This window comes from Anolis sagrei, chromosome 3, assembly GCF_037176765.1.
Source record: "Anolis sagrei isolate rAnoSag1 chromosome 3, rAnoSag1.mat, whole genome shotgun sequence".
NCBI classification, from domain to species: domain Eukaryota; kingdom Metazoa; phylum Chordata; class Lepidosauria; order Squamata; family Dactyloidae; genus Anolis; species Anolis sagrei.
In genome coordinates this window covers 181,187,133-181,205,951 of record NC_090023.1, presented here as the reverse complement: position 1 = coordinate 181,205,951, position 18,819 = coordinate 181,187,133, and the positions used below count along the sequence as shown (strand labels likewise).

At 39.1% G+C, this 18,819-nt stretch overlaps 1 protein-coding gene across 2 annotated transcripts in view; it reads left to right on the top strand.

Annotated features, from left to right (window-relative positions):
• Nucleotides 1-18,819, top strand: part of PRKG1 (protein kinase cGMP-dependent 1) — a 926,264-nt gene that overhangs the window by 856,625 nt on the left and 50,820 nt on the right. For both annotated transcript variants that reach the window (XM_060768793.2, XM_067465712.1), the window contains exon 10: nucleotides 7,996-8,092. In XM_060768793.2, coding sequence (XP_060624776.1) covers nucleotides 7,996-8,092 — 97 coding nt within the window. The remainder of the gene's footprint in view (nucleotides 1-7,995; nucleotides 8,093-18,819) is intronic.

Below are 18,819 nucleotides of genomic sequence, written 5' to 3'. Positions count from 1 at the left end.
GAGGACCCCTACTCTATAGTATATTAAAATAAACTTTCCAATAAAAACATTTTTGGTTTGTGACTGCTGCAGAAAGCCTACCTTCAGTTATGACAATTCTCCTGGGAAACATGGCAAGCAGGAAATACATCCATTCCCTGACTCCCAGGAGAATCAGTTGGATTTGAGTGGCAGAAATCCCTGGTTAAAGTTGGGAAGTGGGGAAATGCACATTATTCCTTATTCCCTCATTAAAATTAGATTTAATTTTTTTTGTATTTGGATTCCCCCTCCCATTTCCCAGCTGGATACCATTCCTATTTATGCAGCAATCTACAATATGGTTGCATTAAGCTATGCTGTTCATTTGAAAGGATGCTATCTAGCAGATGTCTAATGTCTCCCAACACATCTTCTTTATTTGCTAGAAACTAAATTGGAATTACACAACTCAAATCTCATATATCATTTTGCAACTCATTAAAATTGTGATGCCAGTTAAATAAAAAATAAATGCAGGACTTCCAGCAATGTGTTTATACATGTTTACTTGTGCTTTATGTAATTTTATACTATAAAAATTGGATTTTTTAAAAGATCTGCATTGGCACATTCTTTCGTCATTAGTTGTTTTATATGATATGCCGCACTTTATCTCTCCTGCAATTGCCATTTGGATTTAATGGATTAATATAAAACATTATATAATCCCCAGGCCTAGATCAGGGCACAAGTGTGGGAATGTGCAGGAATCCCCCAAACAGCAAAGCTGCCATAACATTTCTTGATAGTTCTCCAGGGCTAAGAGTGTGAGACTCCAGGCCCTTCCACGCAGTCATATAACCCAGAATATCAAGGCAGAAAATCGCACAATATCTGCTTTGAACTCGGTTATCTGAGTCCACACTGTCATATATTCCAGTCCAAAGAAGAAAATGTGGGATTTTATTGAGCTGTGTGGAAGGGACCTCAACTGAGATCACCCAGGGCCCTTCCAGACAGCCGCTTAATCTAGAGCAATGGTTCTCAACCTGTGGGTCCCCAGATGTTTTGGTCTTCAACTCCCAGAAATCCTAACAGCTGGTTAACTGTAGGCCAAAACACCTAGGGACCCACAGGTTGAGAACCACTGATCTAGAATAAGAAAGTGGGATTAAAAATCCTGGTATCTCAAGGAAGGTCCCATGGTGTCCAGAAAGGTTTGGTTAATGCAAATTGAAGGGAACTGCAAAAGGTATGGCAGGACATCTGCTGAAAATATTTTAAAATTATTTTTCTTCTTATTATTATTTCATACACTTCTACCCCACCCTTCTCTCCACTCAGGGCAGCCTCACACAAGCACCGTACGCTGCTATCACCATATAAATAGTCAACAAATACATTAAAACAGTTGATTAAAACAATAGCTTAAAACCAAATGATGCTCCGAGATGCGTTACACCTCATAAGCATTTTGCCAAAGTTGCAGTGATGATGTGGATGGCTATAATATAGTGCACATACATAGATTTTCTGTTGTTTCTCCTCTCACTCACTCCTTTTGCCTCCAGGTTTTCCCCATCGAACCCTGTATCCCTTTGGGGTCACTTGCCTATGACATGCTTCTGCTCAATGTGTAATTTCAATATCTGTTTATTTTCAGTAATACATAGGAAATTAAAAAATCAATGTGACTCTTTCTTCTCATGCTTCCACTTAGCCATCTGTATGTTCGTGTCTCCTTATGTTTACATCTTTCTATCAGCCATTTTGGGATTTAAAAATGAGGATAGTCACTTGAATAGTTTACATCAGCATATCACAAGGAACTTTCAGGCGGTTTTGGGAGCACTGAGACATACAGTACTCTGTAGCAGTCCATTTTTCACCCAATATAGAATTTTATGTAAATCTTCTTATCACTCATTTTTCATGCCGTTCTGTGATCAAGTGCAACTTATGGGTGTACATTCTGAAGCCACCCCCCCCCCTTTTAATTCCACTTTCTACTGGGTTTTTAGACTCCCCAATAGTTTTCCATGGAATCAAACTGGCCTTGAATCATAACCCAATGCTCAAACCACTAAACCACTGTGTGAGATAGAAATATCTATATTTCTATCTCACACAAGAACAGAATAATCTTTTTGTGCAAATGTCTAATACATTTATAAATAGTACCTTTTCTGCTTATGAATATATAGAAATTCCTTCTCCATGACCCAGTTTTACTGTTCTGCTACTTGAAACACAGACCCACTATATTTGCTAGTTCAGGGAATGATGTGATCTGTACACCAATGAAACAATAATCTAAATTTAGAACATTGCAGAGGAAGTTTGACAACAGATGGAAAGAAATAGGGAGGGAGCAGCAAGGGATGAATGGGAGCAACTGCAGCTATACATGTTGAGGTTTTGCACTTGCCATGACAGCTTCCCTTTTGGCACCCCTAATGATGAAGAGTGCTGAAGGAAAGAGTAGGTGTGTTCAATGGACAAGCAGCAGACTATTTTGAGGGATAAAATGGTTACAATTTTATTGAACACAGACTCGACAATCTGGTAACCTGTCTAGTGACTGAGCCTCATTAAAATGCACAGATTATTGCCAGAAAAGATGTGTGTAGTTTTCTTGCTTTTTTTGTGTGTGCGCAAGAAAAGGTGCCACAATGTTTTTCCATAGGAATCAGTGCATTTTGCTCACAACCTGTGTTTTTTCCACTGGGTAATACATTTTTCAGCACAGGGAAACCTATTTCACAGACTGAATTTTCTCCATAAAAATTCCAAAAGACAAATGTGGAGTTTGTTTTCAAAAGGTACGAAATCCAGAAAAATAGAAAAATGAGTTATAGGTGGCAGTACATTGTTGGCTAGTAGTACAATATTATGTACAGATCAAAACTATCAAAATATCTCAAATCCCTTTGGTAGAGGACTAGAAAAATGCATTTACAGCAAAAAAAACATCCATATCCTCAGGACCTCCCCCCCCCCCCCATTCCTGTAAAATTTGTTCAGATTAATTTGGTACTTGACAGGGGGGGGGGGGGGCTCCACAAATAAGTTTGTAAATTATGCAGAATGGCTCACATTCTCACAGACTGGGGGGAAATGGAGATCATTCATTCTGTGTAAAGTTTGAAATATGTGAAGATTGGCCTTTTTGTCCTTTGAACACTTCTGCCAGACTTTGTTGTAAAACCAAAAACCAAACACTTTGGGGATTCATGGATCCTGAATGCAAAGCATATGCACTAGTAATTTGTGTATGTCCCAATGTTCATGATTGGGAGTGGAGTGGTAGATGTACTAATTTTGGTTTTGGTAGAAAAGTGTCTTCGGCCCCTTTCAGACAGACCCCAAAATGCAGAGCCTGTTGGGCCTTTATGGGAGGCATCCAGAAATATTGTCCAGATATGGAGAGGTTAACATTTTATCTGACAAGGATTCACAATAATATAAATAATTTCAGCAAAACTCTGTGACAGATGCAACTTTGTGTTATGGACAGGGATCACACAATATCAAATGTAGCAGGAAATGCCGAATTAGAGTAGAACAGATAGTCACTAATTTAAAATAGGTCTTTGAAGTTCATTCATATAATATAATACCCTTCCTGGCTAGGTTTTAAAGCCCTGCATCATATGGTCTTTATAATTCAGATATAACAAGATTTGTACATTGATCTTCTATTTGGCAGCTCTTTAGCTTTCTACCCCTTTAATATGCACATCATGGCAAGCACAAAATGATCAATAAACAACTGTGTCAAACAAGGTTATTCCATGAACTTCCACTGGCTCAGTGCTGATTAACTTCCCAGATCAGATGTAATGCAGTGGTCAGAGAAACAAGGTTATAGAAAGGACCTATGAAAATAAAGGACATAGTAAACAGTAAAGCAGAGTTCATATTATTTGCCTTCAGCAAAAGGATTAAAATGATTTTAATAAATTCCTGAAGAATCCTTGTCTTTAATCATTTTGTAATTCTTTTGAGTAACCAAGCTTCTGAATTTTATCAAAAACATATGCCCTTTTTACTTATTTATAAAGAGACAACACATAGAGAGGAGAGCACTACCCCTCCTCTTTCCATCTTCAGTTCTTTTCCTCTCTGCATATGATCACTGATTTGAACACGAGGAGACCTTACACAGGCTCTAAAATCCGAGAGAAACTGGGATAAAAGAAGGCCGGCTAGATGATGCTTGCCATAAATGTGCGCTAAATCGTATTTTCAACTGAAGAATACAGGTTAAAATTGTGAGCTTAAAATCCAAGATCACCTGAAAAATGAACATATTCACATCACTGTATATCCCTGCACTCAAGAAAAACATGGGACTTCATTGGAATATGCTGATGTGGACCACTTCAGCCTATGTGTGCATTTTAAAATCCTGAACACAGGTAGCTAAATGGAAGCACAAATGGAAAGCAATTCACATGAGAACTCTCTGCAACCATTTCCCCCCTCATATTTATGAAATTAAACAGAGCTTGAATTTACACTGTGGGCATCAACATGGCAGGCAAGTGACCCCAAAGCGAAGTGGGGTTCAAGAGGGCAAACACAAAGGCAGCAGGAAGATGAGGAGAGGTAATAACAAGAAATCTGCTTGTGTACACATTCATATATCTCCATCATCGTTTATGAGGTCCAGCGCATGTCACAGAGTCCATTTTCTGTATTTAACACCCTGCTTTAACCTGAATTAATTAGATACCCCATTAAATACAGGCCTTCCTGAAAGGCCTAGGTCTAATGGGGTATGGGCCCTGTGGGGACTGACTCCCAGGTACTCCAAGAGCCCAAAAGGTGCTAGATGGGTGTGGGGACTGACTCCCGGGTACTTCAGGAGTCAGTCCCCACATCTATCGCTCACCTTTTGGGCTCCCGGAGCCCAAAGTTGCAAGATGATGCCTATTCCCTTCCCACCCCCCACCCCACAAAAGCCTTTAAAAAAAACCTTACCAAATCACCATGCTCTGCTCCTGGTATCATTTTTACATGCCAGAAGGGCTGCTGGAGCAGCACAATGGCAACCTGGTAAGGTTTTTAAATATTTTAAGGCTTTTGGGGATGTGTGGCCCCATTCCAGCGCGGCAATTATCCTGCTGGCATGGGAATACCGCCCTCCGGAAAACCTGGGGTTTTTGTTCGGGCGTGGGGACTTAAAGCCACAATTAAAGCCCTGAATGGAAGTGCCCCTAGACACAGCACAGAACATGATGAGATTCAGGTTCAGACCCAAAGCCTGGGTTTTCCACAGATCTGAATTAAAGTTTTCTTGTTTTAGTTCCACTAGGTGGCAGCAAGTAAAAGAAAGAAAAACAGCACCTTCCATTCAGGAACCCCAGAGACTGGATCTACACTGTCATATAATTCAGATTATCAAAGCAGATGAACCACATAACTACTTTAAACTGGATTATATAAATCTACACTGCCATATAACCCAGTTCAAAGCGGAAAATCTGGAATTGTATTGCAGTGTAGATGGGCCCTGAGATTTCTGGCGATGGTAAGACCACTGCTAGTCCTGACCACCAGAATATCTCCATTGGATTATGGAGATAGGAAGCAGCACCCAAGACTGAAAAAGATGACACATATTTTCCCTAAAGCCACTTAGGCCCCTTCTACACTGCCATATAATCCAAATTAACAAAGTGGAAAATCCACATTATTTGATTTGAACTGGATTATATGAGTCTACACTGTTCAAAGCAGATAATCTGATTTTATATGGCAGTGTAGAAGGGGTCTCAGTTATTTATATGTGAACAGGGAAAGGGGGTCTTTTCCCATGATACTTCCACAAAAAGAGAATTCAAGTAACGTTTCAAATAGAAGGGAAGGAAAACGAATTATATCCCATTTCTGAATGAGATTAAATTCTACAAGGTGACAGCTCTGTGACAGACTGATTAAATGCACAAATTGTGGTTGGTGGTAGGGAGGAATACATATGAAAATCAATTATAGTGTGACATTTTGTTTTGTAGCAATATGAAAAAAACACTGAAAACCTACCTATGTTCACCAGGCATAGCTTTGTATAAATGCCTTTTTTGGCCATAAGATCTTTGCAGTTGTTGCAGTTAATACATTCTTTAGCGCAAAGAGGTGTAACTTTGGAACTGAGTAGTAACTGGCACAAACTAGCAATATAATGCTCAAACATTTAAAGGTGATATCAATACCAAGCTTCTTTTTATAATCCTAATGTTTAATATCATTTAACATTATGATTGTAACCTCTCTGGAAACAGCGAGTGATACTTGTGAACCTTTTAAATATTCCAATTGTTATGTTTGATCCAGGAAAACATGTACAGTAGAGTCTCGCTTATTCAACATAAACGGGCCGGCAGAATGTTGGATAAGCGAAAATGTTGGATAATAAGGAGGGATTAAGGAAAAGCCTATTAAACATCAAATTACGTTATGATTTTACAAATTAAGCACCAAAACATCGTGTTTTACAACAAAATTGACAGAAAAAACAGTTCAATACATGGTAACGTTTTGTAGTAATTACTGTATTTACGAATTTAGCACCAAAACATCGCAATGTATTGAAACAGATGCGGATCCAGGCAGGAGACAGACTGCATTGGATAATACAGAATGTTGGATGAGCGAAGGTCGGATAAGCGTGACTCTACTGTACATCCAAGCGGAATAAACAGAGCTAAAAGGACACAGCCAGGCATGTAGCTTAGGGGGGGGGGGCTTTGGGGGTTTTAGGCCCCCCCAAAATTCTCATGGTGGTCTGCGAAAAAGCCTTACTGGTACATTATTTAAACTGTTATGTTTATTCATATCATGTTCTGAACACCATGCTCAATATATCTCATATGCATGGGGTACTGGGGTAACGATACAAAAGGTTTGCTAGGGTAGACCCTCTTTCACTCAAACTCAGCCCCCCCAATCAAAATCCTGGCTACGGGCCTGGACACAGCTAAATAAGTCTCCACTGATTTTTATTTGTGCCTTCTGGTTAGCTCATTATGACCACATAAGCAACCTGTTTCAAATGTTTGAGCAACTGTTTTCTCTATGTATAGCAAGGAGAACAAAGAACAAAGATTGCACTAACTCTGGACATCTGTGAGTGCCCCCCCCCCCCGGTAGTTAAATACTTTCAGATCAAACTTCAGTAAGGGGGGTAGAACCTGTTCTTCCACTTACCCCTCTTAGCATTTCTAAAAATACAGTAATCCCCAACAAGATACTATTTTAAGGGATTCATGTGTATGGGTATACCCATGGGAGACTTATTTTTGGCATGCCTGCATGGATCAGCTTCACATGGCTTGCATAGCTAGGACTGTGTACGCTTTTATGACAAGCCACTCTGTACACTGACAAAAGAGACAGCTTCTGGATTTGGGGACCACAGCCATGGAATTTTTAGGCTAAGTTTTATCCTGTAGCAGGAGGAATAATGCTTTTTTAGAAATGTTAATGTGTGTCTGAAATCATTCCTTTCAGACCCCCATGCACAGTCTTTCCCACTTATTGGATCTGATTTCATAAAACCTGGCTGTGATTTCTCTCCGGGGACCTTAATGATCTTGCCACCTTCAATAAACATTTCTAGAAGCTCTGCCAGCTCGTGGACAAGGAAAATCATATGAAAGACTTTATCTTCCAAAAATACTAAAAGGCACAGAAAAAGGCAGAAAACTCATACCAGAAGACTAATAGAAACTGTCAAGATGTAGCATTCAATTGATAACTGAAACTGAATAATAGCACAAAGCGTTTGCATTGCAGACCTGCTGTTGGCTTTTTTGTTTGTTTGTTTATTTTTGGGAGGAAAATGAAAATAGAATGTGAGTCTGGGACCAATAAAACCATGGTTGAAAAAGACAAAGAAACTGTAAAAGCCAAGATGGATATTAAGATGGTAAATCCTATTCAACACTCGTTTTATCTGGGACCAGAAATTCATACTACCCATGTATGCACCTCTAAGAAATTTCCATTTTTTCGCATTAAAAAATCCAGATATGAAGCCGAAGCTGCCTTCTTCGCCAACCTGAAACTATCTGACTTCAACATCATTGACACCCTTGGAGTTGGAGGTTTTGGAAGAGTTGAGCTGGTAGGTAACCCTTTTTTCTACTTCATTAACCATTTGAATTCTGTGTTTGGTTTCATTTATCGGAGGAAGAATTTTCAACTTTTTCTTGTCAATGTATGTGTTGAGCAAAAAATATTGCTGAAAGAAAACTAGTAATGTTATCAGTCAATATGAAATAGTGAAATATGTGACTATAATTGGAAAAAAATAAACCTGAAGAAACATCAGACCCTATCTTGACAAGTCTGAATTTACCATTTCAGAATGGTTTTATATTTGAATAGTACTATACAGGATTTGGTCTGATGTTTAAATCATGCTGTTCAAGTTTTTAAATTTTTTTAACACTAGATCAAAATAACCACTCATGATTTCTGATAAAATTTAAGAGGAATCTTATTTATGTCATAAATGCTATAAACATGGAAAAAAATTGCTTTTATAGTAAAAATAATTCTTTTCCAACTTAAAGTAACAGAAATGTAGTTATTTTAGTAGCCTGTTGCTTTTTCGGTTGTCATATTAGTCCCTTCGGGGAGATGGGGGCGGAGTATGAAAAAGTAGTGGTAGTAGTTGTTGTTTGATTTTATCTTTATTCTATTTTTTCTGTTCAGAAGTGCTAGAAACATAAACTCTCTTGATATCAGCAATGAATATACTAGCTCTTCTGTTTATGTACATTTATGTATACAATATGAATATAGAGGCAAATATGAAATATTATTAACTGAGTGACTCATTTTTGAGATATGTGAACAACAGCTTTGCAGTAATGCAGAGGTCTCCCTGATATGTGATACCAGTGAGACTCTTAAAGGAGTTCCTAAGTTATGTACAAAGTAGTAAATAGATTTACTGCTGCCTTTGCAGAAATAAAAGGATATCCCTTCCATAAATGTAAGGCAGTCAGGCAACCATGACATAAACATTTACTCTGGCTATGGGTAAACTAGCATAACTCTATTAATTTTAACTTGCACTGAGTATGTTAAGAATTATTTCTAGAGTTTGAATAGATATGAGGCAATGACTTCTGCAGAGGCCACAGTCTTAGATGTGCTTATAAGATAAAAAGTGAACTCTCATGAGGACTTTCTTCTGAGTGAATATGTATAGGATTCTGCAGTGATTCCTTGAATAGCTGCTCTATAGGAATGGGATAACTTTTTAGAAGATACTGTGAAGGGCATCAGACCATACTATTTAGATGAAACAAGTGTACGATCTCTTTGAACATGTACAATTTTTGAACATGCCTTGGTTAGGAGAAATTTCATTCAATTTCCCATGTACAATGTTCTTTTCTTCACGATATTGCCTTATTAGTATCTCTCACATCTGAACCACAACCTTCCTGAATTTAAAGAAGAAATCAAGATTTTCTGGGGAGAGGTGCTTATAAGGAAATACTAGACTTCTTCATTTCCTGCCCATAGTTTTCATACAACAAATAATGTTTTATTTCCATTTGCCTCATACGTCATAATTACATTTTATATGTGTGCCCTCAGGTTTAAATACCATCTTCAAAGTACTATCTTCAAAGTGTGGTAGTAGAATTGACAATTGTTTTTATGTTGTTAACTGCCATTAAGTCAACTTCATTCAATTATGAATGAAAGACCTCTGGGTCAATCTATCATCAGGTCTGCTCAAATCCTGAAGATGAAAGACTGTGGCTTGCTTTCTTGCGTCCATATTGCATCGCTCCTCTTTTCCTACTGGCTTCCCAAGCATTGTTGGCTTTTTCTCATGAGTTATATCTTCTGATGTTATGTCCAAAGTATGGTAGCCATAGTCATTTTGGATTCTAGGGAGTGTTCAGATTCAGTTTGCTCTAGGACTCATTGATTTGCCTTTTTGGCAATCCACAGTATCCATAGAACTCTTCTCCAGCACCCCATTTCAGAGCGCTGCTTCAAAGAAGAGAAGAAAGGAGAGGGAGAGGACGATTCTTAGCCTGCAGCCACACCACCGCTGCCACTGCTTCAGAAGAGGAGGAAGGAGAGGAAGAAGACGAAGCAGCAGCTGAGACACAGTGTCAGGCTGAGTGTCACCCTCTTCCTCTCCTTCCTCCTCTTCCAAAGCAGCGGCAGCGTTGCTTCAAAAGAAGAGGAAGAAGAGGAAGAGGATGACACTCAGCCTGCACCTGCACCGCAGCCGCTGCTTCGTCCTCTTCCTCTCCTTCCTCCTTTTCCGAAGCAGTGGCAGCGGCGGCGTGGCTGCAGGCTGAGACTATCAGCATGGTCTCTTTCCTCATATTGTAGATCTGTACTTTTTAAAGTATTTACTGTGCAGTTATGTGGGTAAATGTGTGCACAATCTTTAATATATTTTTTTTTCTTGAAGACAAACTACGCAAACATGAGAAAATATTACACTGTCACAACAACAGTGACACTCATAGCTATACATGTTGTTCCTTTGAAAAAATACTGATTTAGTAGAAAGCCTTCCTTAAAAACTCTTTATGGCACAATCTTAAGTTTTAAGGCAATGTTTTCTTCTCCCTAAGGCCTGACTCTTCTATTGTGTAATCAGCAATAGGTTGGAAATTAGAAAGTTTGTGATCCCAGTACTTAGTGGCTATCAAGAATGCAATGGATTGTGTTTAATTTTCAGATGTAGTTTCCAGGGATGGTGTTCCTCTGTGAATGTTGATTGTTTTAAGAATGCATTCTCTGAACAAATTTAGATGCAGCTACATGTCCATTAAGTAAGACAGACATGATTTGAATAATTAATTCTAAGAAGATTAGAATGTAATTTGGGGGATTTAGAGTTTTCTCTAGTAAAAAAGACACGTTTTAAAAACCTATGCAGTGAAAAATGTGAGCTGTCTTATGCAGTAATGGGGTCTTTCTTGTGCAATTTGGTGTCTTTATAAGTTAATAGAAGATTTGTATTACTATTCATAGTTCCGTTGATAGGGGATGTTGCCAATCTGACCTTCGTCTTCTATTACATTATGTGTTCACGGATACTATTTTTATTATTCCTTCACCTCCGATGACTGGCAGTATTCTTAAGGGTCTTGTAGAAAGCGGCAAAAGGACACTTGCAGGTCAAGAATGTGAAGATTTACTTCTTTAGATTTCAAGGGAGCTGAATCCCAAATTTTCCATAAAGATAGAAGGACTTCTTATAAATAAAAGAGAGAATAATGTTCACGGGTTGCTGTTTTTTTTTTTTTTTTTTTGGGGGGGGGGGGAGGTACTATTTTTATCTCCTTAAAGAAATAACTGATCATCTAGAATCCCCCTAGTCTGTGATTTGTGAAGATGGATCTGGATGAAAGATCAATATAATTATTAGTCAAATTATTTCTCATGGAGTAAAAGTCTGGAAATAAGAGGGGATCTGGTATTTCCCGCCTTTTTGTCCAAATAAGCCTCTAACTTCCCAAAGTTTTTACTTATTTTGGGCAACTTGACTTTGAAACTTACAACCCCATCAGATGAACAAAATTGCCCATCCTACCTCACTTCAACTTCACTTGAGGCATGTAGCCTGCTGGCTGCGATCATACAATGTCTATCTACTTCTGGCAAGGCATGTCTCAAGTTAAGTTGAAGTGGTAGCGCCCGCATCATGGAGGCTTTCCATGTTGAATAGGAAACAACAGAGAGAAGCCGGACGGTGACACTTTCCCCCGTGGGATGAAATAAGGGGCAAGGCGGGCTATGCAGGGCACAGGGCAATAGGTTCCCCACACTGGGTCCTACCAGATTCTCCACAATGCATGGTAAATCCCCCCTCAATGTGATGAGGTCCTTACTCTGCTCAGTAGCACAACAGTATGTGTTACTGCATGTGATTATGAGCTTTTTTGTCTGGTTAGTGATGTGCAAATATGCTTTCAGAGCACAATTGATTTCCATGATCCTAGCTCTGCACAATCATCCTATGATCTGTGTCAGAATTTGTAATATCCAGCCAGGATCCGTGGTGCAAGTCCCCTTTTCCTCCACTTTTGAAATCCATGCATTTGAGCAGCAGCTGTTCCTTATAGCAGAATATAAGCAAGCTAACCAGAGCACGTACAGAGATATATTAATCCCAGCAGCTGAAGTTTAGGATTAACAGAAGCAATAAATATTATTCCCAAGCACGGGAACATCACGTAGTTCCAGCAGTAAACTAATTTATCTCTTTGAAACATGCAATATCTATCAACATTTTCTTGTTTTACAAAGTAGGATAGTACATAGACACCCATCTAAAGAGAGCACAACCTCATAGGAATATTAGTATGATACACAGATTGTAAATTTAGCTATCCTTTCCCAATATCTAAACCATCAGAAGATTGGATGCTGCAGCGTTTTGTTCCTATGTTCAATCCAATTCTCTGCAAATGCCTTTAGGGGGAAAGTAAATTGGCACTCTTAAGGGGCATAAATGGAATATGGGATGAATGTGTCACCTCGTTTTGATAATCCAAAAACCTTGTTAATTTTGTCCAGAGGACTGGAAAATCAGGACTGCCTTATCTACGCTGTCCTCCATTACGTCCTGTTTGTTGATCTCACATATTTGACAAAAAGATGGACTCCAGGAACTAGATTATGTTCGCTTCGCCAATAAAGGAGAAAAGAACATTTATGGCTTCATAGAGATGCAGTTTACAGAATGCCCAAAGATTATACCAATGTTCCTCTCTCTGGTTTTTTGGGGCAGTGTTGCTGGGGAGACTGCTATTTGAACTTCAAGTACTGTAGGCCTAATATCCCACTGATCTTGAGGCATCATGATGAGTGGTTTGTGAAAGAGTCATGAATTGTGGCTGAGAGGTAACATGGTGTCAGTGCAAATTCTTAAGCCTCAGACATACACAAAAATGTCCGATGGCTGAAATACTCCTTAAAAGCATCCATTGTACATCACCAACAAGGAAAGTACAGCACAAAATGAGACGTTCCATTGCTATGGAACCTACAGAAAATACGTACAGGCTCAGACAATAACAGAACCTCTCTGGTGACAATATTTCATCTTGGAATGGCAGCTCTTGCAAGTTGGCTGCTTTCCATTGTACCCCTGAGAACAGAGGTAAAGGGAAAGCAGTTAAGAATGACTAGCTCCGACCGAGGCCGGGAAGAAGACAATAATTTCAGCCAAACTGCCAAGAAGTTTCAGATACTTCTTGGATTAACTGTATATTTTTCCCCTAAAAGCCATTTTCCATTTGCCAAAACGTGCCAGTGTCCACCACAATGACAATGTTAGTATTTGTGTGAAGTCTAAACTGACAGAGTGCAGATTCTCTTTGCGGTTCTTAAACACTAAGCTGGCAGTTTATTCTCCTTTCCCCCAGACACTTCTCATTTCCGAATTCAGATCTCCTTTTCTTAAACAAGAGAGGAACCGAGATCCCTTCTATACTGCCCTGCACTCCAGTATCTGATCCCAGATTATCTGATTTAAACTAGATTATTTGAGTCTCCAGTGCCAGATAATCTGGGATAAGAAAATAATCTGGAATCAGCTCCTGAGATATTTACTTACTTACTTAGGTGATCCCTTGTTGTCCAAGTAGGATAGTCCTCCACCTACGGACTAGTAGGTCCGTAGGTGACTGTGGAGCCCTATTCTTGATCTGCATCTTCTCCCGCAGTGAGGGCATTGGTTTCCAGATGAAAGGCAGTCCCGGTTGGGGTTGGCTTGATGAGCCTTCCTCTTGGCATATTTCTCCTTTTTGCCCTCCATTCATTCCTCTTCAAATTCTACACCACTGTTGGTCACAGCTGACCTCCAGCTGGAGGGCTCAAGGGCCAGAGCTTCCAGTTCTCCGTATCTATGCCAGAGTATTTAAGGTTGGCTTTGAGCCCATCTTTAAATCTCTTTTTCTGTCCTCCAACATTCTGTTTTCTGTTCTTGAGTTCGGAGTAGAGCAACTGCTTTGGGAGACGGTGGTCGGGCATCTAGACAACGTAGCAGGTCCAGTGGAGTTGATAGCACAGGACCATTGCTTCGATGCTGGTGGTCTTTGCAAAGACCTGAGATATAGGGGCAGTATGGAAGGGGGATAATAGTGCAGACCTTTGGGTTTCAAATCAATGCAGTTTAACTACACCCTCAAACTCCACAACAAGAGTTATTTGAGTATACATGGGAATGAAAACCCAGGCCTCATCTACCCTACATATAATACAGTTTGCAACTGCATATAATGCAGTTCAATGTTTATGGGGCTCCAGACTCACCCTGAATTGACTTGTAACTGTCTTCACAATGCCCCAGTGACTGACTATCACAAGCTATGATGGATTACACTGACTTTGCTCTGCTTTAGGTAGAGTTTGGGGGCGGGGGGAGCTCCAAAGTTTACTGGTAAGTCTGGAGTATTCTGTGCTTTTGGCACAGTGTGGATAAATGGTCAGTCCAGTCCACTATCCAGATGCAACAGCGCTGCCATCACCCTTTACTGTACTCATCAGTGCAGTGAAAAAGGATCCTGCAAGTATCTCTGTAGATATTAGGAAGCTATTTCTTGATTTCAGACATTGGCATGCTGGGTGATATCTGAACAGAAGATGGGCTGGAGATGTCAATGCCTTGGTCCTTTTACTACAGGCCGCTACTTCCTGATGGATGTCAGGTGGTGCAATACCAGCTAAGCAGTTTAATTTCTCCAGTGGTGTAGGGTGTAGACATCCTATGATAATGTGGCGTGTCTCATTAAGAGACTCATCCACTTTTAATGTCGTGAGATGTATTCCACACTGGGGATGCATATTTAGCAGCAGTGCATGGGCAAATGTCTTTGCTGTATATGGTTGTGATCCCAAGGTTGTGCCAGTCAGTTTCATATGAAGTTATTTCTAGCACCCACTGTTTGCTTGATATGCAAGCAGTGCTTCTTGTAAGCCAGTGCCCTGGATAATTTTCACTTTTTGACAACTGAGAAATGCTCAAAATTATTTTTAAATTAAAACCATTCATTTTATTCTTATTTTTATATATTTTATATTTTATCTTTATATTTTATTTTATATTTTTATTATATTTATTTTATATTTTTATTAATATTTTCCTAGGTAATTTGATCTTTGTTGTAAAGATGGCCCTTAAATTAAATCTGAAATCAACTCTATTCATATAGTACTCTCACACACAAATGGTTTTCATATTTCATTTTTAAAATTTTCTTTGATGTAATATTTTTCGAATAATAAAAAATCAATTTCTCTGCTTGAAAGTCTTCGGGATTTTAATGAAACTGATTTAATATGCAAAGTATGTACAAGAACACTACACTTTAGGGAGATGGCACGTTAATATTATTCATCCTTTACTTTTTGATATTAGAAGCTAATATCTTAAGTGCACTTTTTTGGCAAATAAGCTCAGCCAAAACCATTGCATTCACAAGTGCTTCTATGAAATGGTTATCATGTATAAACCAGCATAGACAAATTAAGGTTTCCTAATAAGGCAGGCGTTTTCAAGTGATAATTTAAAAGTATCTTATTACATTATAATGAGCACTTCAACTGATTGTTCAGAGTAATTCCAGACACTTTTAGCTTTTTTGTGCAATACAGATAAAATAATGTTAAAATGCCTCAAGAACCACTGGATGTAACCCTCTGACTTGCTGAAACACATGACGAATGCACTCCTGATAGAAGGCCATCCATTCTTTGTACAAAACCTTTTACAGGTCAGTCTATTCCACTGTTGAATGGCTCTTCTGTCAAAGAATTTCCCCTCCTAAGATTTGGGTGTCATCTCTTTTCTTCTATTTTTTATTTTATTCATTGATTTTAATTGTGTCTTTGTTTTTATCTGTAATTTTTTGAGCTTGTCCCTTTGTAAGCCACCCCGAGTCCCTTCGGGGAGATGGTTGACAGGGTATAAAAATAAAGTTGTTGCTGCTGCTGCTGCTGTTGTTGTTATTTGAACACATTGGTTTGTTTTCTAATGAAACCATCTTTCTCCATTTCCTACATGACATTTCTTCAGATATTTAAAAATGGGTATCATGTCACCTCTCAGACCACATCTGTAGAAGTAATGCAGTTTAACGCCATTTTTTTTTTTAGCCATGGCTCAATGTGATGGAATTTGGGGATTTGTAGTTTGGTGAAGCACCAACACTGTGGCAGAGAAGGCTAGATATCTTGTAAAACAACTTCTCCCATGATTCCATAGCATTGAATAATTTAAAGTGATGCACCTTCTGTCTTCTTTTCCCCAAGCTCCTGGTTTCTTTAGACACCTCCCATTTTTCTTCCTCTTTGGAATTGTATGCAACTGTGCCTTCAGTAACTCACCCCAAAGAAACTTCCAGGCATCATGAACTCCCTAGTAGTTCTTTATATTTATTGAAACAAACTTTCACGAAGTCCAGGGTCTAACTACATTTGACTTCCACTTTCCTCTATATAACATGATCACGGAAACCCAGGATCCTGCACCTTCTACCCTATTTATGAGTTTAACTCTGTTGGTTAGGATCAAATCCAAAATAGCTGATTCTCATGTCTTCACCTTTGTAAAATGAACCTACAAAGGTTTGTGCAAACCTAGGAAGGCATTTGTTGACTTTATGTTCTTGTCAGAGTGTGGCTTCCACCAAGTATCAGTGTGGCCGAACTCCCCCAAGATTGTTGTTGTTGTTCATTTGTTCACTCACTTCCGACTCTTCGTGACCTCATGGACCAGCCCACGCCAGAGCTCCCTGTCAGCCATCACCACCCCCAGCTCCTTCAAGGTCAAACTAGTGACTTCAAGAATGCCATCCATCCATCCTGCCCTTGGTCAGCCCCTCTTCCTTTTTCCTTCCATTTCCCCCAGCATAATTGTCTTTTCTAAGCTTTTCTTTCTTCTCATGATGTGGCCAAAGTACTTCATCTTTGCCTCTACTATCTTTCCCTCCAAAGAGCAGTCGGGCTTTATTTCCGGAAGTATTAGTACAAGATTAGTGCACAGCAAACAAGATCATTCTGCTGGCAGTTGTATTGGATCACATGTTGGACACTTCCCAAGTGTCTAGGACTGTGTGATGTATCGACGAATAATGTGTGCAGATCCGAGTAGGTTGGCCTTTTGCAGCTGACAGGTGGTAATTTTGTCAGTGCCAATTGTATTTAAGTGCAGTCTTTAGGCACTGCACCCAGTGCGCCAATCACCACTGGGACCACTTTTACTGGCTTGTACCAGAGTCTTTGCAGTTCGATCTTTAAATCCTCATATCGTGTCAGGTTTTCCAGTTCTTTCTCTTGAATCCTGCTGCCTCCTGGGATCGCAAGATCGTCTAGTCATACTTTGTTTTTTTTAACACAATCAACTATTACTATGCATTTTCTTTTTGAATGTTTGGTTATTTTATCTGGAAAGGGTTGTATGTTGTATGTATGACTATGTATGACTATGTGTTAATTGTGTTATGTGTTAAATGTTTTGATACGGCCAATAGGCCAATCAATAAAACGTATCCATCCATCTGGAAAGACATCATCCAAATCATCAGTCTGGCTTGGGATGAGGAGGCTAGTATGATGTCACTGTTGTTTCCTTCTCCTGTACATTTTTTTTAACCTAAACGCTCTGAATATCATTCCCATGCTCTAAGACATGGATCTCTCCACTAGTGTACATTTTCTTGATGCTGTTAAACAGCAGTATAACATTTTATGACTTGGTTTGGGACTATGCTTGAGCAACAAAACCTTCCTGGATCTGTTGTGCTTTGATAGAAATATGTCCTTTCCCTTCACCGTCTTTCTTTATTTCCTCATATTTTGGCATCCAGCAAAATTTATAATCCCAGTTCTCTGGTTCCTGGTTCTCTCCTGATAAATGTTTAGAACACATTCCCAGAAATTGTTCTCTAAGGATAAGCAGAGTCTTACCAGTCAGGAGATTTATGCATTTTAATCTTTGTCATCCATACAAAAGCCATTAAAGAATAAACGCTTTGCATTTGAGTTTCTAAAATCTACACTACAGGGAAAACCCACATGCCATGATGCAATTGGCATTACTGTCAGGTGTTAAAATCACCATGAGAATATAGGCTCCCATAAGGAAAGTAATGTGCTAGTTATCTCTTAGTCAAAAGTCAAGAATGGCAGTGTTTATTTCTGGGAGTGCTAGCTGTTAAAACAGGATGTCTGGCAATCTTATATTGCTTCCTTTTATTTCATCTTTGGAGAGAAACATGAGACAGACATTGCTTGGAATAGCCTCCGCTTGGCAGAGTTTTATGATGGCTACTCTGGGGATTCCATCAAGTCTGGCAGATGCATAGACTTGGAAGTCTGGACTATCATTTTATGCACTGCTTTTTAACTCAAATAAGGAAGGCAAAAGGAGAAGATTGTTATGTCTGTTTGAGGAACACAACCTACTTATCTTAGGTGTTGTAGGTCAAAGATTTGCTGATTTAAAACACTGACCACTTTTGCATTTCTTGACAAAACATAGTATCATTTACTGAACGTTGTTTTTTATGATGTCTGGATCCATAGATTGTTGCCAAAATTTGGCTTGTTTAAATACTAGCTTCTCAGGATATTTGAGCCTGAAATAGTGGTTTGTCCCTAGCTTTCCCCCCTCAATGACCCACCTTGAAACAGGAGCTAATAAAAGGAAGAAATTAATACATCGGCATCAAACTATAAATGGGAGAAACAAACTACAGGTTGTTTGTCATTGGATTTGTCATGTATATATCAACCTCATGTATAAGTCAAGGGGAGGTTTGATGGCCAAAATTCTGATATGATCCATGGATAAGT